A 22,411-nucleotide genomic window follows, 5' to 3' on the forward strand; every position below is an offset into this window, starting at 1 on the left:
TATACCTAGAGTTCATAATCAGCAATAACCCAAATTTAGGTGAATAGATTTAACAATACAGATTAGATATTTTGAATCTGAATACTCGGGGGTACATCACTCATGAAAAGTTGTACAGAGATTTGGTTGTGGAAAGCAAAATATATCAATGAGTGGAGATTGTCCCTCAGTAATTGAGAATTAGGTAGCTTGTCCTTTTAGAAAATACAGTCCATGAGGAAAGTACTTCAATTCCTTTCCTGACTGCGCACAGTGATGGGTTGTCCAGGAACACTAACGAGATAGACAGTGCTTCAGAGCACACACTGATCAACCCTGAGGTCAGGACGGAATTTCTCTCCTAGATCCCAAAGCATGCAGCACTACACACCTAGCGAGTAGCATTATCAGGTGGCAATTTGACGTTCCTGGACCACCCGGTTATTGACTACAGCCAGAGGCAGGAAGCTGGGTTTGATGGAATAGTATTGATCGAGTCACATTCCCCTGGGGGGCAGATCTCCATCTGGAACCAGAAGGAAGCGGGAGCAAGTCTGTAAGGGTTGTCTACACTACGCGTGGCTGTTCCATGCCAGCTGATTCGGGCTAAGGGGCTATTTAATTGCGGTGTAGACATTCAGGCTCAAGCTGGAGCCTGGGCTTGAGGACCAAGGAAATCCATAATCACTGTCAGACTACCTGAAAGTAATTAGAGCTCTATTTTTGCAAGCACGTTAGCGTCTGGTCTGACATAACCTCAAGAATATGATTGCGGGATTACATCTGTACTGTTTGCTTGCTTGCTGGAAGTCCAGTTTGCTGAAATTAGGGGAATTAGCCTCCCCAGTCTGTCCCAAACTCAGAGCTAAACAAGTACCTCCTCCCACATTTCGCTGGTCCCACATACGCTTTCAAGTTAAATGGGCTGTTTGCCGCCCAACTCCAGGGATGTTATTCTTCTTTCTCGTGAACGAAGAAGTCAGTGGAGAAATGCTTCTAGGCTCAGGTTCCCAACACACAAATCCAAGAAGGAGTGCATTGGAAGAGTGCTGTTCTCTTCACTGTAAAGCAGACAGTGGTCCCAGAAATAGAGAGAGCAGTTTGATTTTCCCCCTCTCCCCTTCCAAAGCATATTGCTATATTGCAGACTCTTCCCCATCTTCTACATTTAGTTTCACTTGTCAGACCTTCAGCCGGGTAGATTTTCACCCTTAATTAGTTGCCTCAGTTTCTGGAAGATGTTGCAAACAAGCAGATCGATCAGCTCTGAAGAAGCAGTTTCTGAACATAGATCCAGCAGAGCAACTAAGGATCTGGTATCTGGTTTGCCAATTGTGTTCCATTTCTCCCTACGTTTAAATCCCTCCTAAGACCCATTTTATCTGTAAGACAATCAAAGGGGAGCAAAGCTCTTGTAGTAGCTATAAATTGGTTCCCTAAAAGAAAGGGAGTGTAAGTAGGTGGAGTGTAGGTACCTGAATTGACAGCTGGCCAGGGCACAATGGCTAACGCTGCTTATGAAAAGCACTTTGGGATAATTAATGACCACAATTGGTCAAGACCCAAGTTTTGCATTTCATTTGACTAGTTACGTAGGCCTTGATTTTGCAAGTCCTTCCACGTGTGAGTTGCTGCCTACACACCAATAATGTAATTGGCGCCTTACTGAGTTGTTCCCAGTTCTTCAGTTGTCAGTGCTATTGACCCAAAGCCCGATTCTTTTTTGTAGCAATAGTTAGTATTTTCTGTGTGTGCCTCTTGTTGGATTCTTGCAAAAAGAATAATTGTCTCTTTCCATTTAGACGAGGTGAGTGCACAGATAAAAGGATTTCTTGAACTAATACAAATCTAAGGCTGTTAATTGCTTGGGTCGGTTTTCCCATTTGGTGGTGAGGTTTTTGGCCTGGAAATACTGCCACTTGTTTCCATGACAACTGGGATCATGTCACAGATAGTCAGGCAAATAGCTGATGCTCAGTGTCCATGTGGGGAAAGGCTGGACTAAACGTGCACGACTATTTAGTGATGCTCGCTTACCCGAGGAGTCCAAAAAGCCACAGTGAAAGAAGCTGGTATTTGTTCGACTCTTAATAATTGGTTTTACTTATTCCAGAACCCGTGTCAAATATCCGGGTTTATAACATGTACTAGTACAAACTGTGCTCTCAAAAAGCCTGGCAAGAACTCAGAGTTCAACCTGGAAAACAGAAGAGCAGGGCTCTTCAACCAAGAGATGATGCTAATAAGAGGGGACCGGATAGGAGGATGTAAAATAACATGATGGTTTGAGTGCTGCTGTGTATCCTTTTTGCTAAGGGAGGAGGCAGAGGCAGCCAGTGAAATTGAAAAACACAGTCTAAAAAGGAGCTTGTAAACTCTTTGTAGCGAGGACAGTTGTCTTGTTCTGTTTGATCCAGGACGGGGGGCTACTAGGCGCTACTCCAATAAAAAGTAATTGCTAATTTTACATACCCCACTTAACCTGTGGAACTTACTGCCTGTTGACGATCTTTCACCAGCCAAGGATTTGCTTGAAAAATAGCTATCGGTGGATGTTTGTTATTAGATGAATACAACAAGTGTTTAGTTCTCAGTTCCTACAGCACAGTTCAAGGCTCTTGTTCTCCCTTGCTGTTTACAAACTCGTTCTTTTACTTGCTATCGGAGTATTGAGGTTATGAGTTTAGTAAGGTTCAGACAGGAGTTAGGGATGTTTATATGGCAAGGAACGTCCACAGTTGGATGTAATAAGATTAATAGATTCCAAGGCCAGAAGGGACCATTATGATCGTCTAGTCTGACCTCCTGTATGACAAAGGTCATAGAACTTCCCCACAATAATTCCTAGAGATAAAAATATAAATGGTATAACCCCTTATCCTTCATGGGTTAGGAAGAAACTTCCTTTGTGCATAGGGTTATTTCTCTGAAGCTTGTAGCATTGGACACAGTTGGATTAGATGGACCTGTGTATCTGTGATTCGACTGAGTTACTTCCAAGTTATAAAGGCTACAGTGAGAACTGATCAGTACCTGACTTGTATTATGAGAGCAAGGGATCGCTCAGACTAATGGCCTTGTATAAAAGGAAACGGGTCGTTGCACAACAGACTCAGCCGGTGGCACTCGTTGCTGGATGAGGTCATGTGCCTGAATTTTTTCAAAGGCTGCATCGTGTTATGATCCCTATTTGTGATTCCTCAAGAGAAGGGTAAGGCGCCCGATTGCTGCATTGAACTGCCAGCTCTTCCCGCCCTCCACAACCCTTCCTGGAGGCTAGTAGGGATGGTGGGGAATTATTTGTCAAAACGTTTTTCCACTGGAAGATGCTCTAAGAAGATGCTCTAAGAAGTCTCTAAGGTGCCACAAGTACTCCTTTTCTTTTTGTCGATACTGAAACTTTTTGCAGAAACGTATCTATTTTGAGAGTTTTCACTGGGCAGGGTTCTCAGATCCAGGATGGAATTTCTGCGGAGAGACACTCACCCCAGAATAACCAATAGCCTAGAGGTTAAGGCACTCACTTGGCATGTCCAGAGCTCTGCTCTGAATCAGGTAAAGCTGGCACTTGTACAAGGGTTTCCTACGTCCCAGGGGAGTGCCCTAACCTATGAACTATTAGCTCTTCTGGGGTGGGTCTCATGCGTTTTTTTTCATGAAAATTTTGCATCGAAACCCTTTTGAATGGGGAATGAAAACAAATGATGAAACTGCTTGTTTTGTTTTTGTGTGAAACAGAATTCTTGTTTTCCGGCCAGCCCTCGTGGCTGGGTGCCTCTTCGCCCTCCCCTAAAGAATTTGGAATTGGTCTCTGCTGGTGGCAGGGTATCAGGCTTTTTTTAGATCAGTGACCTAATCCGTCACGGTAAATCATGTGTCGCTACACAAATGTAACACTGCATGCATATTTCCCTCCCGTAGTCTTGCTAGAATGTTGAATGAAGTTAAAGGGACACATTTTTCTCTCCCCAGACTCGGTGAATGGCCTGATGGCCCATATACTCTGTCACTTGTACTCCACTCTGGTCATGCAAAGGAACCTTAAATATGTGTAGATAGATAGAACTTACTCCCACTGCCACTTATGTAAAGTGGCCTTAATTGGGCTGTAAATGGTTTAAAAAAAAATCCAAATTTGGTTCTTTCAGACCTTTGTTTGACAAATATATTTCCCCATCCCCTTCTGTACCCTCAACAATATTTTTTCAACTTGCAGAGCTCAACTGGTTTCAAACAAGGGGCACTATTTTTGTGGGCACAGCTACATCCTTTCCCTTTATCGTCATCAAATTTGCTCCTCCTCTATCTTCCATCTGCAAGGAATTGGGGGCTCATTTTGTTAGAGGGGCTTGAAGTTATGCCTATAAAGAGCAGTAAAGTTTTTTGGAGGTGTGTAAACTTCAAACAAAGCCAAAACAGTTGCAATCTTTAATGACTCTCTTATCTGGTAAAGATAAGAGACTTGGTCACCGTGTAAATCTGATTCTTAAATAGAGAGGTGACAAACAAAAATGGTGAAGGGGGAAAAGTTGGGGGTGTGGGGGTGTGTGTGAGAGAGAGAGGTTTTTGAAGAGCGTTTGCAGTACAGGGAGACTGTAAACAGGTTTCCTGGTATCTGATGTGGTACATGCAACTCTTGTGTGACTGAGCCTTTTCATGTAGAAACCCAGTGTTACGAGAGGCAATGTCATGTGTGCAAAATGATTCAAGATCTGCTGGTTGCGCATCACTGACGGAATAAAATCTCGACTTAGGAGCAGTTAGAGAGAACCTTGCAGCTCTGCGGGGCTGATGTATTTATGCCATCGGCTCGTGGTCCTTATTACCCCAGGATGACCTGACGCCCAGGCTTGGTTTCAGGTTGAGGGTGGGCGATTTGAATTCTTACCCAGCTCCTATCTTGTGTGAGCGATCGAGCAGAGCAGTCTCTGTAAATGCCCGACTGGTGTCTGCTTAGCAGCAGGGGGACGCCATGGCTGGGAAAAGATCAGACTAACAGTTTTCTGGTGCTAGCCTGAGATCAGAGGATCAAAGTACGCACTGCAAAGGCTCTGTCTGCCTCTGCTCCTGGGAGAGTTCTCCTCAGAGCTCCAATTTTAGAAATGTTTTCTTTGTGTGACCTCCCTTCTCTTCCCCCCCCCCCCCTTTGTTTTACTTTTCAAAAAGGGCTTTGTGGAAGGAACTCAAACGATGAAAATGAAGGGAGGAGACTTATTTTTGAGCAGCTTCCCTGGAAGATGGCTTAACCTGCTACAAGCTCTTTGTTTTTTGGGTCTCCATGATCAGCTGGGTGAAGTGCAGCGAAGAGGCTGCGTGTAGGCTCATATTCAGGAAGGAATACGGTCAATTGCTGGAAAAGGGGATGAGGAGTCTGGGGTCTTGGGTATCGTTCCTGACTTTGACTCACTATATAAGCTAGCCTCTTAGCTTCTCTGGGCTTCAGTCTCCGCAACCACGGGAAGGAGATAAGACATCCACGGGGAATGTTTTAGAATCATAAACTCATCTTTGCGGAAGAGCAAAGTGTTGTTACCTGCATTTTGTTGATTTTCCACAGCTGAAGAAACGTTTTCACAGCGGCGATGGTGGCAATTACAGGCCAGTGAGCCTCACTGTGCAAACTGGTTGAAACCGTAGTAAAACCCTAAGACAATGAGACACGACAGAGGCCTATCAAATCATGAATGGTGTGAGGAAAAGTGAATAGGGAAGTGTTATTTACCCTTTGCCACGATACAAAAGCCAGGGGTCACCAGATGAAATAAATAAGCACCAGGTTTAATACGAACAAGAGGAAATACTTTTTCATACAATGCACAGTTAACCTGTGGAACTCATTTCCATGGCATGTTGTGAAGGCCAAAAGCATAAATAGGTTCAAAAAAGAACTGGATAAGTTCACGGAGGATAGGTCCATCGGTGGCTATTTGCCAAGATGGTCAGATGCAACCCCATGCTCGGGGCAACTCTAAACTTCTGGTGACTGGAGGCTGGGAGGGGAAGACACGGGGGGGAATCACTCCAACTGCCATGTTATGTACGCTGCCCATGAAGCTCGGGTACTGGCCAGTGTTGGGGACGGGAAACTGGGCTAGAAGAACCGCTGCTCTGACCCTGTATTGCAGTGCTTATGTAAAGGAACCAGTGAATGCAGAGAGTGATTTTGCTCTAGTGGAGTTGAATAGAAGGCTACTTGGAGCATCAGTAGCCCAGAGCGATTCTCAGGAGAGCAGCTGGGGAACGAGGGATCTGACAGATGCGGAGAATGTAGCCTGAGTGAGGAGTTTGTAGTATTTTTAGGCCTCAGACTTCGCATATAGGCCAAATCCTTCAAGGCTCGCTCTTCCAGGTAGTTAGAATGAAGCCAGTGAGGCATTAAATGTTAAAGTCCCTCGCTAAGTTCAGAGCCCATTATGCTAGCTTCTGTACCCCCCAGTTGAAAGAGACACAAGACCAAGGGCAGGAGAAGAGGAGTAGAAGCATAGAAATGTAGGGCTGGAAGGGACCTCAAGAGGTATATTGTCCCTATTTTACAGATAGGGAACTGAAGCTCAGTGAGATTAAAGGACTTGCACAAAGATTCAGGAAGGCTGGCTCATCTAGGAATTGAAAACCCACGTCTCCCGAATTCCAGTCCAGTGCCTCGCCCGCAAGAGCAGCACGCTTCTTGCAGAACGAAGAGCAAGCAGGATCCTTTTAAACATAAAGACGTGATAGGAAACAAAAGATCCCGAGACAGAATAGTCAGGTGCTGGGTTCTCACATCTTGAATTGCTTTGATGAGCCTGTTACACGATAGTCTGTCTTGCAAGCATTAACAGAGAGCATAAATGGTACAAAGGGTATTAGTCTCCGTTAAATCTCTTGTGATTCCAAGCTCTAACAGATTACCTGTGTTTTTCACTAAAGAAAGTGAAGCCAACACTTTTACAGAATGCCCTTTGTGGGTGCCCAATTTGAAACGCTTTTTGGGATTGATTTTTTTTTTTTTATGCTTACGCTGACACCAATAGGAATTGCGCTTATTACCTCAGACACATGTGGCTGGAATTTTTTTTTTTTTTTTAAATTCGGTCACCTAAAAATTAACACTTACAATCACAGGCCAATATCAATGGGCATATCTTTCTACCTGCCATTCCTCTGTGTCTGTATCATTTAACATCATCTGTGCTACTTGTAGGTTGTTTTGCTTGTGGTGACCAACCAGCAAGATGTATTCATATCTGATAATCATCCTTTACCGAACTGTCTAAGGATCTGTCTGCTTTGTTTGCTGCCTTTCAAGAAAGTAATTGCAACACGTGAGGTTGTTACCATGGAAATTCCACAGCTGGATTAAGCAGACCAGACCACAGCACATCATCCACTGGCGAAACAGCGTGTTATTTAGCACCCTGGTCAGCTGCTTTAAAAGGGTGTTTTGCTGAGGGATGGTTGCAATTTACATGAGGTATAAAAATAGTGGAAAATTACTGAGTCTCTTACCACCCTAATCCACGTTATTAAGCAGGATAATGTCCTATATGTAATCCTAGCTCCGTTTCAGAGAGAAATTAGCATGGGAGCAGTGCTGCTCTGACACTGTGGCTTTAAAAAGAAAACCTAATTTATGTTGTCTGTCAGCTTGACTGGTGAGTTTCCCAGCAGGGAAAATTCTTTTCTTCCAGTGCCTGTCAGGCTCAAATGGAACCATCAACACACACTGCAGAAATCATTCCTAATTTAGCAACGTACCTTCAGTGTCCCTTTAAGTTCAGGGTTCTGTTGACTGCCTTTTTTTGTACTTTCTTCTGGGAAGATCTGAGAACCAGGGGTGATCTACATCTTGAAAAGTCAGGCCTGGGTATGCATATAATCGACTGGAGCACCTTTCAGGAGCAATGAAGTGCTTTGTTCACAGGCAGCATGACTTCCCACATGCTGCTTTGCCCTCCGTGTCCTAACCCTGACTCGGAGGGAACACTCTGCTTCATTGGTGTCAGCCAGAGATGGTTGTGTGGGGGAACAGATGGCAAGATCCAGATGGAGAATTCTATGGAGATCTCCCATGCTGAGGACAGGAAAATGCAGAACGGCCACAATCTTGTATCCTGTTTTAAATAACCATCCACCAGTCTGGGTGGGAGTTGAACCTATACCCTTGAGACTGAAGATCATATTGCCTGAGCCATCCAGTCTGCCCTGTCTCTCTCTCCCTCCCACCCAGGCCCCCAAAATAAAGCATAAAAGTGTTACGTTGCACGTCTGTGGTGCATTTTCTCTTAGTCTCTGAGCACTTTGCAAACATTAAACCTCACCACCCACTCGAAAGCACTTAAGAATTATTTCACACGCTTTGCAAATGGGTGAAAACTGAAGCTCCTCGGGGCCAAGTCTCCTGCGTTAACCACAAAAGCTCAGTTCTTCAGTGCACAGCCTGCAAGCACAGGCTCTGTGTTAGAATGCACAATAAATAAAATACAGTAAGGTTAAGGTTTTTACAAGTTAATATGTTTGACGTCTATAGATCGGTGGTATTCATCTCAGCCTGATGTGCTTAGGTAGAGTAGCGGTTGCAGCATGGAAAGATCACGTGCCATCCTAAGTTTCAGGACTCATGAGTATCCATGCGGAAAAGACCATTCTGGTTTAGTGCATCTGTGCGCTTCCGTCACTGGCACAAGAACAAAGCCGCCTATTGTTGTAAGGGGCACAGAGATTAGTTATCTTGCGATTCCCCGAATATTGCCATGTAGAGTTATAAATCAGCACTTTCCCAGAGGATACATGGGTGCTATACTTGAGCTACAGTGAAATGATTGTAATTCTCCCCCCCCCCCCCCCCGTGATCTCTTTCCAGAGCCTTCTCTCAAATTAAAGATAACTTGGTCAGCCTAATCAGCGGGGGAAGGATTCAACACAAGTCCAGGTTTAGCATCCTTTCCCTGCGTGTCCAAAGCATTCGCAGTCCACCTGCGTTTTAGCTAGTGACCTCACAGCATGTGATGTCCTGGAACGATTTGGATACAGTAGAACTTCAGAGGCTGTTCGTAATTCTGAACAAAACGTTATGGCAGGTTCTTTCCAAAGTTTACAACTGAACATTGACTTAATACAGCTTTGAAACTTCACTGTGCAGAAGAAAAATGCTGCTTTTAACCATGTTAATTTAAATGAAACCAGCACAAACAGTTTGCTTACCATATCACATCTTTTTTTCAACTTTCCCCCTTTTTTTTAGTAGTTTACGTTGAACACAGTACTGTACTGTGTTTGCTTTTTTTTTTTCGTCTCTCTCTGCTGGTGCCTGATGGCGTACTTCTGGTTCCCAATGAGGTGTCTGGTTGACTGCTCAGTTCGTAACTCTGGTGTTCATAACTCTGAAGTTCTACTGTACTCGAAGACACAAAGAATTAGTGGTTGCGTGCAGGCACGTATCTGATATAAGATTATTAATGGTATTTCAGTTGCTCCTGGAAGCTGAGAGGAGCCAGTGGACTTTACTTCGGATGAATAAAACCAAATTTTAAATGGTTAACTCTTTTTCTGTTGAATGCACCCCAAAACCGGTCCTGTTGGGTATTCAGCACATAAATCCAGATTTATTTCACGTTCCTATTTGCTTTTGCTATTCATTTTGGAATCAAGTCCAGAAGCAAGAACAATAAACTCTTCCCCCTCCCCCCCAAGGCTGGCTCTGAGCAAATCCAGTGTGGTATACAGTGCAACAGAGAGGTTTGGGAGTGTGGCTTTGTTCTGATTCCATAGGTCACTCACCCCAGGAAATGGTGTCGGTACGTTCCTCCCCCCCCCCCCCCCCGCCCCCCCGTTGCAATGGATGGAAGTGGCTAAAAATACTGCTCTGACAGCCTGGTTGTCTTTGTCTGTAGGAATCTGGCTTGCGACCATAGCTACCTGATGTCTTAGGGCCAGTATCCTTCCCTGCTTTCAGGGAGACTGAACAGGGCTCCTGTTTTTATTCCTGTGGGATTTTATTAAACCAGATACACTTAAATGTAGATTGGCCTAACCTCTAGTTTACTGGGGAGCTTCTCCTGGACCAGCTCTAGGTGCTGTCTCATCTGGCAGAGCATCGGAACGTTGCAGGAGCCCAGGGAGATTAACTTTGACAAAGCTGACCGCGTTTGCTGACTTGGTTCCCTCCCTGCACTTCCTGAAAACACACTCCTGTTTGGGAGTGTTAAAATAGCATATGTTGGGATCTGGGGGCTGACTTGAGACTTGGGCATGACTCACCACTTGACGCGGAAGTGTGGATGGTAGAGGTAAGGCTAAGATTTTGTCATGTGGGGGGTTTTTTTTAGTAAAAGTCACGGACAAGTCATGGGCAATAAACAAAAATTCACGGAAGCCGTGACCTGTCCCTGACTTTTACTAAAAATAACTGACAAAATGTTGTACCAATAAATTCAAAACCAGCAGGATCTTATTAAAGGGAAAAAGGCAAAATACCACATTTATTGTGAATACAGAAAGAATCATAGTGAACAGTTAGTTACAGCTATAACATTCCATTCAATCTCATATTTATTCACACATTCATTCACACACACACACTCACACACACACACACACACAGGTTCTGCAAGGTTGTTATCATAGTTACCAGCCTTAGAGTTGCTCATGCCAAGCCACTGGCCAGGTGGCCTGGACATGAGGAGGGAGCAGGGCCTTGTCAGATGCTCATCTGATGCTCCTGGAAGTTGGTTTGCAGAATCAGACCCCAAAGTTCTCACTTTTTTAGAGTCTATTTTTATAGGAATTTCTTCCTATGCCAGTCTATGGGAATTGCTTCATCATGCTGTTGCTGAATCAATCAGCAGATAGCACATTCCTGACGGCTCCGTGCTGCTAGATGTTATCTTGTTCTTTGGTTCTCCCATTCTTGAGGCTGTTGGGTGGATTCCAGTCTGCCCTCCGGGGTCCTCTGGTTATTTCCACTTGACGCCTTCTTCAGCCGATGGACACTGGATTCTTAGGCTGGCACCTCCCTGATCATTCAGTTCTTATCCACACCAAGCATCCATCCACATCCATCCTCTATCTCTATTTTAATCACAGTTGTTAATACAACAAAAGGGCGGGGAGTCTCTGGGTGCTGTGTCTGTTGTTAGAGTATTGCTTTGAGTCTCTCTCTGTGAATTGCTTTGAGAACAGACTCTGTCTTAGAATGTACTAACACAATTAGCAGCTTGCAAGTTTCACATACAGAGGGAGAGAAACAGTACCAAAAACCAAGAGACCTCTTAATTAGTAATACCCTGGAATTTAAACTATGGGGAATCAAACTCATTTGTGATTTTAATACAGAACTTCTTTAATATGATCCAACAAAAACAGGGAGGTTGGGTCCAGCACCCACCACTGCTGTGGCTTTGGGGGCCCCCCTGCTGCCCATGGCAGCCAGGAGCTGCAGGGGGGGCCCCTGCTGAAGCAGAAAATGTCATGGAGGTCTCTCGTAGTCACAATTCTGGGACCTCCGTGACATAATCTTAGCCGTAATTATAGGCACGCCCTGCATAGTAGGGAATGTGGCTTAGTGATGAGTGAAACCCAGGCACGAAACTGCGCTGCTAACGGTCACGTGCAGACGGCAAAATCTTCCTCTTTGCTGCTGTTTGATGTATAAAGGACTGAAGAGAAGTAGTGTGGTCTAGTGACCAGGGTGCTGGACTGGGAGTTGGAAGGCCGGCCAGAATTCTGTTCCTGGTTCTGCCAATTGTGCACGTCTCCTTTAGTCTTCGTTTCCCCTCCCACCCTGTCCATCTTGCCTGTTTTGGAGATAAGCTCTTTTGGACGTGGACTGTTTCTTACTGTGTGTTTGTACAGCACCTACCTTAATGGGGTTCTGCTCTTAGCTGGGCGTTGCACTCATACAGATGGGCTAGTGCATTGGGTACATGTGTCCTGGATATCAGGTTGCTGCGGTGGCTTAAAGGGGCAGTCAGGTTTAAATGATGAGACATTTTTCCTTGTGAACATTGTGTTTTTCTTTCTTGGTGTTTTAGGGGTTTCTTTGGCATTAATTTTAGCGCACATGAGTTAAGCCATTGCATAGAAATGTACAGAGAAAAACCTCCAAAAGCACAAGTCTTCCCCATCTTTCTGGAGACCTTTCACTCTAATTCTGTGTGTTACTGCTTACTCAGAGACCCACCTGGGGTTCCCGAACACCTTACGAACATGGCTCCTGACAAACTCGTGTACCCATGACCTCCGGTGCATCATTCAGGCTTTAGAACAACTACAAAGTACCTTTGGTGATACAAAAAAGGATGTCTTCTCTTTAAAGTCCTTAGTAAAACTTCCCTTGGCTTCAGTTGCAGGTGGTTCTGCTCTGTAGGTCCTGTCACTTAAGTGTTTTGGCTCCCAAACAAGAACAGGGTCAATTAAGTAAGCCAGTTTGTGCCCAGAATATCTTGCCATCTTTTCCTTTTAGCTACAGGCTGTGTTGAAAGGAAATAAGAGTGGAATGAGGGTGGAATGGCTTGATCTAGTGCATTTTTAAATGAAGATCAGAAGAACGATCACCGGTATCTGATACATCTGTTTGCCTGTGTTTGTCCTGCAGGAGTCCGAGTCGGAAAACAAGCTGGATGGAGAGACCGCATCGGACAGTGAAAGCAAATCAGAGTTTGGAGGGGCCCCTCCTGCACCTACATCAGATGACACTCCTGAGGTCTTAAACAGGGCCCTTTCCAACCTATCCTCAAGGTAGCATTAAATAAAACTTCTCCATTGCTTCCGGGGCTCCCAGCATATTGGTGCACTTTCCCTTTTTACTAACCAGGGTGGATTTGATTTAACTCACTAGTCAGGAAGACTCGATTTAATCACAGATTTCTGCATAAAAGTGCATTCTTGTTTGTTGTTATAACCTTAATACATATTCTTCACAACTCAGAGAGAGATGTAGGTTTCATTTTTAGAAGGTACACACTATGTACATTTTTAAACAGTGATTTATTTTGAAAACTTTTCAGATTAGTTTTACAGCTATATCCGAAAATGAATGATTGTTTGGTTATTTCATTTACCAAAGGTAATGGAAGCAGATATTTATGAAGTCATTGGGAGGTGAACTATCTCCAATTCAACAGGTTAATCATTAATATTTGGGGGATTTTCTTTCCGTCCTGTATTAGGAGGAGAGCATCACCAGACAGACATTTAAATTGTTTTATTTAACTAAAACAACAACATTAAGTATTTTTCAACAGCCGACGTATAATATTTTAACAAAACAAGCAAATGTTCCTCGCTTCTCACATTTATCTCCAGACTTCTTCTCCTTGTCCAGATCTATTCTGTCCCCAACAACTTTCTATTCATTGAACTTTTTGAAACTTTTCACTTTTAGAGAGAGGTAAGGGGTTGACTCTGTGTACACAAATTTGCAGACGGACAATAGAGTTGAGGTCTGTTATTTCTCGCCTCTATAGTATTTATTTATTTAAAAACATTTTTGCTGTTAACAAGCATGTTTCCTCTGGAGACACAAGTCCACAGTCCGAGAACTGCAAAACGAAGCATCTCTGATGGTATCTTCTAGACTGAGCACTGAGTCCCATTGGGTAGATAGAAAGATTAACCTAAATAATCTATACAGAAGCCTGTGGAACCCCATAAGATTGGGTCCCTAATCCATGAACTATTGGAACTCATGAATAAAAGTTTTCTTAAACATTACATGACTATATTGTCTCATACTATAGAATTAGAATGTATAATCCCTATTCCATGATGAGAGATCCTTGAGCTATAATATATCTTAATTAAAACTAACTTTATATAAGTGTTTGTTTTCCTCAAAGCATTTTATCAAAAAAAATCCGATTTAAATACCCCCTCCTTTTTTAAAAAATATATATATATTTTTTTTTTTACTAACCCCACTATTTAACCAACCTAGACACGATGTTCTATCCCATCAGTAGATGGTGACAGGAGCAACACACCTCATGGGTAACTGACCCCTCTGGAGGGACTGGCTTGGCTAAAATTGCTGTATTCTGTTCCTGCTCTCAGCCTGGGGAGAGAGCTTTGGGGCTGGCTGAGCGAGTTTGGTGTCGAGATTGCTTTTCTTTGGCAGAATTGTGGTACGGTCCTTTTATTCCGGCAGATTTAGAGGGTGATCTTTGAGAGGTTTTTTTTGCAGCATGGCCTAGTGGACTGAGGGGGAGTACTGGATGTTGGGGCTCCTGAGTTTGAACCTCAGTTCTGCCATTCCTGTGTGATCTGGGGCAACTCTTTATCTCCATTTCTGTATCTGTAGAATGGGCATAATACTCTTACAAAACGAATTCAGACTAGGTAAGGCCCTGTATAACTGTCTATTCCTATTTACTCCCTGCTACCTTCGTCTGTCACTTTCTCACCGAAACGAATCTTCAGCACCTCCTGTGCTGTCCCCCAGCACAGAACTCCCTTCCTGAGCTTACCCACACGGCCGATGTGTCACCCTTTCTGCATTCCTCTCTGCACCAGAGCTGGGTGAATGGACTGGCGTGACATTGTCACTGCCCCTGAGCGAAGGATACGCTGCCGTTTCCTGCCTGCGCCGTTCACCAGGAGGCTGTGCAGAAGAGATAACAAGTGCATCTCTCCCAGCTTTCCTGCTCGATAGGCCCTTTGCCTAACGTTCACTTTTCTCTTCCTGTGATCTAGATGGAAGAACTGGTGGGTCAGAGGGATCCTCACTCTGGCAATGATTGCATTCTTCTTCATCATCATCTACCTGGGACCCATGGTTTTAATGATGATTGTAAGTGCTCTTTCAAAACCCTTCGTTAAATGGACCGTTATGGATGAACGGTTGTCAGGGACCTAGGTGGCTGAGAAAGTTAATGAGTACGCAGAGCTTTGTGCCTCGAGGTTCCCAGTGCTAATTTGGTCCTGTTCGGTCATGGCCGAAAGCTGTCAAATGGCTGTTCTGCTCCGTGATCTGCAGGGAATAAGGTTCCTCGTCACAATTACTATTTAATTGGTGCCGTCTTGGTGGAATCCTCCTGTTTCCTTTATTGCTATCGCAGCCCAGGTGTGTGGGTGGAGAGCTGAATCTGGTTGTTTGTTCGTCTGCCATTGAGCACTCTCTGTGTGTATCATGTGTGCTTGCGGTGTGGCGCGCTCTCAGGGTTTAGAGCTGATACAGAGCGGGGATTTTCAACTCAGGCTGTAGAGGGTGCATGCTTTTAGATCCGGAGATTCCAGGTCCAGTCCCCACTGTGGGAAACCCATCCGGCAGCCTCATTGCCTTTGTGAAGCCTGCCCCAACTCCAGTCTGGCTGTATCTCTGCTGGGCACGTTCCCTTCTCACTGTGGTCTTGAAGTGCCAGTCCTCTCGAGTGCCTGCGATGAACCGTGATGAGACAGTGCCAGTGAAGGAGGGATTGTCTCCCCAGAACTGACCGGAACTCAGGATAGAAAAACCCAGTGTTGGAAACGTAACTTAAAATGAGGTGGTGAGCTCTTGGAGTCGGCCAGCCCAAGGCTCCGCAGGGTCTAGTGTGCTTTGCCTGGCAGGGAAAGCAGCTCGCTCTGGCTGTTAGCAGGTTGAGCAAGTGAACAATTTCTCAGCCTACGAGGAGCCCCCTTGTGTCAGATTTAGGAGTGTGGAGGAGCTCACTTGCAAGACGAGAGGAATTCTCCTTGTGGCGCCTGTAAGGGAGAGCTCCCACTTTTTACATGCACTTAGCAGCCCATTGCAGATTATCTGGTCCTGGTTTAGTTTCTCTGTGAATGACGTTGCTGCTCAATGTCTGTTTTTGCAGGTGATGTGTGTCCAGATCAAGTGTTTCCAGGAGATTATCACTATTGGCTACAATGTGTATCGCTCCTATGAGCTGCCCTGGTTCAGGACCCTCAGCTGGTAAGCAGAGCGACTGGCGCTCTTCATTAGAGTCAAGGAGCACAATATGATCCTTCTCAATGTGCATAATGCCTTCCACTAGGGTGCTTCTGAATCACTTGACACCTCATTGATGGTGCAGCTAGCCACTACTGGGCATCTTCGGTCACATTTATACACTTCATTCCATTGCTTGTCTGCTGAGAGCGAGGTCTGACTCGCCCGGTCTGTGCCGGGCAGCGGTGGTGAATGCTGTTACCGAGAGAAGCGATGAGTAAACATGTGACTTGTGGTTCCAGTTGCATGGCTCAGGCGAAGGGTGTAGGATATTTACCTACTGAAATTTATTTGTGCGATTGGGATGAAACTGTACTGGTTGCACCCAGCGTCTGATGGCATGCCACAGAGAAGGTGGGGGTCACTGCCTCTGGTAGCCAGGAACCTGGAGAAGACTCTTAAGCAGTGCCACCTAAAGGCAAAAGCTTCCGAAGCACCATAATACTAAACAAAAATTGTACTGTAACATAGGGGACTGCCAAGTATTTGCATTTAAGGGAGCCACGGCTTCTACATGAAGATGTAATGTTTTGATCAGAAGAAATGTGAGGGGTTGATTCCGCCCCCCACTTGCAGTAGGGTTCCTTCACACTGCCCAAGCCACCTTAGCGCAAGTGAGAATCAGGCCCTGACCCTCTACTCCAGCTTCCCCCTTTCCCCCCGCCCAATGTGAGTGAATTTTCTGCAGACTTTCAGATAAAAATCACCATTATTCTGCCGCCCAGTATGTGAACCTTCAGTCGTCTTCTCCCCTTGCACGCAGTGTAGATAGTGCAATCTAATAACCTCTTATGTGTACGAGTCTAATTTTCTACCAGTCAACCATGTCCTATTAAAGGGAATGCTGCTGTGTCCACAGGTACTTTCTGCTGTGTGTAAACTACTTTTTCTATGGCGAGACGGTAACGGATTACTTTTTCACCCTGGTTCAGAGAGAGGAGCCCTTGCGAATTCTCAGCAAATACCATCGCTTCATTTCCTTTGCCCTCTACTTAACAGGTAATTTTATTTGTTTCCACCAGGTAAATTTGTCTCGTTGCTGTTTTTTTAGCGGGGGTTACGTCATCAGCCTCTTGAAATGCAACTCTCCCCCCACCCCCAACCCCCACCGTAGACAGGTAGGGCTCCAGTGTCCCCGTTTGGATTTGTGCTGCCTTATGTACAAAATACAAGGGAGGGGGAAGGAAGGTCCAGTGGTTACAGTTCCAACCCAGGGTTCATGTGATCCAGGTTCAGTTCCCTGCTTGACCTTGGGCAAAACACTTAGCCTCTCCATGCCTCCGTTCCCCACCGACAGAACGGGGATAATAGCAATTGCCTACCTGACAGCTTGTGAGGTGCTCAGTTACTGTGGGGATGGGGGGCCTTGTCGTTGTCGTGAAAGACAGCCTACAAAATAGGGAGTAATTGGGTTTGAGAGCAGCAGTGTTGTAGCTTCCTCAGTTTCTTTTTCTTGCCTGATTTACTGGGGGAAAGACAAGTCCTCCTTTCCTTGCTGAAGATTGTCCTTCCCTCCCAGCAAACGGTATCTGGTTTAAGTAGGGTGTTGCTGTAAGTACTTGACTCTCTCCAGAGTCTCTGTTTAAATGAGCTTGATACTTGCTTTTGATCTTTCCTCTCCTCCTCTCATTTTGCCTCCCCTAATCTCCAGTCCTAGCGTGCACCCACTTTATGAATGCAGCACAAGTAGGGAAAGGGGCCTGACTCGCAGCCCTGGAGCAATATTCCTCTTTCCATAGACCTGCGATACGCAGCCTCATTCCAGGCTTCCTTCACACCTCTAGACCAAATGTGACTCACCCCTGCCCTGAAATGAGCCAGAAGTGAAGCATCTGTGGGAGACGGAGCCATCGTTGGCTTTGGTTACGTCTCAGAGGCCGTTGCAATGATGTCTTTTGGGATTCAGACAAGTGTGTGACGAGCTGCATGCACACCTGTCTAATTGTGCCGTGTAAGTGACCAGAATGCCCTCTGCATCAGATGGGAAGCTACGGTCCCCTTTGATGTTACTTCCTTTGGGTAGTGACTAGGCAGAATAACTAACTGTAATTTCCACCTTTCTTTCCCCTGTGTGAGCCTTGCAAAGTTTTACTTGCCTGGTGATTAATATTTTGATGTGTGAGGAAATGATCCTTTTCTTTTTCATTCTGGGTAAAGAGAGGGTGAGTGGACTCCTTGCCTTTGCTGGTAAATTCTGCAGCGCTACTCCAGACCTAGAGTGACTCTCCTGTCAGTGTAAACAGTGCAGAGGCAGACTCTGGATGAACTGAAGATCTATTTTTAACTCCTCCTTTCTGGTGATTAAGTGGAGGTGTTCTCTCTCAGCTCGCAAGCTCACTGTGTGAGTCCTGAATCCCTAGGATGAGCTTCAACCTAGAAATGGAGCGGCACTTGCCATTGAGAGCTGTGCGCAGATTTCCAATGGCCCTAGCAACATGGGCTCACCAGTGGGTATTATTTGTGAGGTGGGGGAGCTGGTAAAAACTGGGGGAGGAGGATAGGCGCTAAAGAGGGTTCTCCCGAGACCATAAAGCACTTAAACAACTTAACTGGCAGACAGACTGTATCTAAAGAGTGTCACTTTGTAAATGCAGCCACCTCTGGGTGGGTGGGGGGGGATGCAGCAGCTAATTAAGAGCTCTGTGCCATTAAACAGGTAAGTGAAGAATACTCTATAGTTGATACTACATGGGAAGATCAGAGGTAGAATAAATGATTAGCTGTTGGCAGAAAACAGTCTAACTTGCATAGGGGTGATCACGGTTAATTGGCTATATGTCCTTGGTTGTTTTTTTTTAACAATTTCCATTCTTTGATTAACCATTTTCCATCCACAGCGCACATGACCCTCATGTTGCTGACTCTGTTCTGTAGCTGAAACAATGACGAGATGCTGCAATGATATGGCAGATGTAATGGGAAATTGAGAGGCATTTCCTACTACTGCAAGACCTGATCTTGCTCTGCTCTTTCTTTTCTCTTCCCACAAGGCTTCTGCATGTTTGTCCTGAGTCTGGTGAAGAAGCATTACCGACTCCAGTTCTACATGGTAAGATTAAATAAACGGCTTTGCTGCTCTGGAGCTATTAGCTTTGGGAGACGGAGGCTGTTTGCATATATGGTTTACAAGAACACAAGCCTGTAAATGCTTCTGTGTCCCCTGGGTGTTGTGATCCTGCTTAATGGAAAAGCCATTCCTGGCAGCTTGAAGTATTTGGCATATGGCTTTTGAACTGACTGATTTCCTTAGAAATGTGAATTCCATTGCCTGCATTTGCAGTGCATTTCTTAGTAACCCTTTCAGTTGTGCAAGCTAAGGTGATTGTACAAGGTTCTTCAAACCTCATGCCTTGAGGGTGTTGGTGGAATCACCTGCAGGGGTTAGACTGGCCCCACCACAGTATAACGATGCACAGATTGGCTGACTGTGTCCTTTATTGGGATGCTTTTGTTTCCTTCTGGATTCCGGATGTCAGACTAGATGGACGGTCATCAACATGGGGATTCTTATGTTCCAGGTCTCTAGTCAAAGTAGACTAAGGTGTATGGGATAGGCGTGGGCTAAAGGGTACTTGGTCCAGGAATGTCAAACATCCTCCCACTCAGGTTCTGAAATGTAATGGACACGTTGCTTTGCTTAACTCCGAAGTAGGGATGAATACTAGCTGCCATCTTTGTGTTTACATCATGCTCTTTCCGCCTGGGATCAGTGCCTGAGATGCACACAGGCACGACCCTCTCCAAACAGTATTCATCGGTATCTGGTTTCTGCCGTAGGCTGTTACGAGAAATGTCTCTAGGCAAACTGGACTGCATGCTGTTTTCTCTTCCAGTTTGGTTGGACCCATGTGACTTTGCTAATTGTTGTTACCCAGTCGCACCTCATCATTCACAACCTGTTTGACGGGATGATCTGGTGAGTTGGTGCCTGTTACGTGTTACTTTTGCTTTGTGTTGCATAGTATATGCTCCTGATTTCTCCTTGCTAAAGTGTTTTTTACTAAAACTTTTAACCAACAAGCATAGGCTAGGATGTGCCTTTCATAAGGGACGACAGCATGCTTTGCATAAGCAAGCCAAACAATGAGCCGGGCCCTTTTCGGATTGCTTTCCGCTGCTCAGTTAGTGCAGCCGGAAAGCCACTCTAACGGGGCAGCTGCGTGTTCCTCTGGCAGTGAGGAGTCCCGCAGATGGCATAAAGTAGTGTAGCTGCCTTTGTCACCCGAACTCGAATAGGGGGTGGGTGCGGAGAGCATGCACTCCAGCCAGTTGTGCCTGGTGAGGTGGTCCCTGGGACACAGCTGCCGCCAGTGTAACTTAAAGCAGCCACCAGGTTTACGCATTAGGAAGGGAGCGTGGTTGGAAGAGGGTAGAAAAGTGGCTTTAATAACCAGCCCCCTTTGGCAGTTTGTTGCCGCTGCTGCCCAGCGTGTGAGGCTGGTGCCCAATGTGGAGGATTCAGCCCAATATCCTTAACCGCCTTGTTCCTTATATCAGCAACAATGAAAACTTTACAGTGCTCGTAGCACACTATATGGCGTGCAATCTGAAGCATTCGCTTTACAAACGACAGAGCACCTGGCTCACCCCTGAAATGCAGCTGCTTCTGGGGTTAATCACGGTGACTGTTTAACAGCCCACGGCATGTTAGAGCAAGCGCAGAACGCAGCAAGGGGGAATTCATAGAGCTGATCTGACAGCTGGCGAGGGCCTTGGGGCTAATGACGCCTGGGCTTTTACAGTAGTGTCAGTCTGACACGGTGAAGCCAGACTCGCCCACATTCAGGTAGTGCCCGCTTGGATAACCTATTGCGGTTAAGCTTCAAATGACTCCTGTATATTTCAGATGACTTCAAATGTGCCAGTTATGAATGGCTTCTCTCCCCTTCCTTCTAGGTTCATTGTCCCGATTTCATGTGTGATCTGCAATGACATCATGGCCTATATGTTTGGGTTTTTCTTTGGCCGCACCCCGCTCATCAAGGTTTGTCAGCTGTGCAAAACCCTGTCTTCAGGCTCTGTTTCTCTGTGGAGCCTTTGACCCAAGACTGGAGAATCGATCAGGGTGGTGGAGCTAAAGCCTTTGCATTTGGGTCCCAGCCTAAAAACTTTCCACCTGTCCATCGTTGTTTGAAAAGACTCTTGGTGAAGAATATGAAGGAAGACTTGCCAGGGCTTGTCTCATTTGTGCTGTATTGTACCTCTTTAGATCCTGCTACTGATTATTTAAATTCTGTCCCCATCCCAAGCTCTGCATGCTAATGGTTAAAAGACTCTGTTTCCTACAAAGGTTTGGTTTAGTTATCTGGTGAAGTTCTTTGGGAGCATGGACGCTTCCTTGCGGCGTGCGCTTGCCAACTACATATCGGAGGAGGTAGTTTAGAAATAGCTCTTCTTTATTGCAACATGTGCAAGCTGGAGTTGTTGAATATTTGACTTGAAAAAGCCAGTGAGAACAATTCTAGACTAAATGCACAGTCGGCATTGAGAACGGCGTTCCTTAGTGATGAGAAAATGTCAAACTAATGGTACCAAATTATGTATTGTAATGAAAAACTTCCTCTATATTAAATTTTTTCCTTATGGGCTAAACCATAAAATGCTTAAGGTAACCTTTTCTAGGGATGCTGTTAATCAGCTAATCTTTCCTAGGGATGCTGTTAATTAAGTGGGTTGGGTATCCCAGAGACTAATAACCATTCTCTTTATGGGCCTTTTATTTTTTTAATGGCTGAAATGAGAGTGTGTGTGTCTCTCTATTTGACCAATAACCTGAAATTGTAACATTTCAGTTACTTACCTTGCTAAGATTATATTAAATGCTTTTAAATAGAGTCAGATTGCAGTGTATTCTGGCCACTGCTCTGCCAGGGGGGCTCCAAGGCAGGGTGCTTGCCTGCTTCCCCTTCCTCTGGGAACTTGGCCTTGTTAGGGTGAGAGCAAGTGAAAGGATCTGTCCCACAGTCTTCATGTGTTGGCCGTTACCCCGTTGGAAATCATGAGCTGGGGATATTGATTGCCATTTAACTTCTGTGGGAGGTGGGTGTTGGCTTCGCAGAGCTATTTGGGGTAGGCCTTGAGGGTATTTTTTAATATGTTCTCTTTCTTGTATCTGCAGCTTTCCCCAAAGAAGACCTGGGAGGGTTTTATTGGCGGGTTCTTTGCCACTGTTCTGTTTGGACTGCTGGTAGGTACCCCACCATGGCATTTAATTGGCGCGCTCTCCATAATAAGACACACCAGTGCAATCTGCCAGCCACGGCTAAGGAACACACGAAAGCTTTGTGCTCTCTTCCACCCAAGTTGTCGTCTGAAGTTTTACAGTGGGCTTTAAACTGACTTATTGTGCCTTCCAGTGAGGAGGTGTCAAACCCACTGCTGAGAAATCGCTTCCTCTCCCGTGGCCCTTGATATTCTCAGACCTATAGCACCCAAACTCCATGGGATTTCCCAGTGCTACACAAGCTGTACAGATAGAGGCCAGGGTGGCAGAGGAAGCAGTCTGCTCTGCTTGGACACTAGTGA

The 22,411-nt window shown here is 45.3% G+C and overlaps 1 protein-coding gene across 1 annotated transcript in view; it reads left to right on the forward strand.

Moving 5' to 3' along the window:
* The window catches only part of CDS2 (CDP-diacylglycerol synthase 2), a 45,177-nt gene that overhangs the window by 12,855 nt on the left and 9,911 nt on the right, over positions 1 to 22,411 (forward strand). The window contains exons 2-9 of the mRNA XM_074940269.1: positions 12,554 to 12,696; positions 14,650 to 14,746; positions 15,753 to 15,850; positions 16,746 to 16,885; positions 18,877 to 18,935; positions 19,720 to 19,802; positions 20,783 to 20,870; positions 22,005 to 22,073. Coding sequence (XP_074796370.1) covers positions 12,554 to 12,696; positions 14,650 to 14,746; positions 15,753 to 15,850; positions 16,746 to 16,885; positions 18,877 to 18,935; positions 19,720 to 19,802; positions 20,783 to 20,870; positions 22,005 to 22,073 — 777 coding nt within the window. The remainder of the gene's footprint in view (positions 1 to 12,553; positions 12,697 to 14,649; positions 14,747 to 15,752; positions 15,851 to 16,745; positions 16,886 to 18,876; positions 18,936 to 19,719; positions 19,803 to 20,782; positions 20,871 to 22,004; positions 22,074 to 22,411) is intronic.

The sequence above is a fragment of the Natator depressus genome, chromosome 26 (assembly GCF_965152275.1).
Source record: "Natator depressus isolate rNatDep1 chromosome 26, rNatDep2.hap1, whole genome shotgun sequence".
In the NCBI taxonomy this organism is placed as follows: domain Eukaryota; kingdom Metazoa; phylum Chordata; order Testudines; family Cheloniidae; genus Natator; species Natator depressus.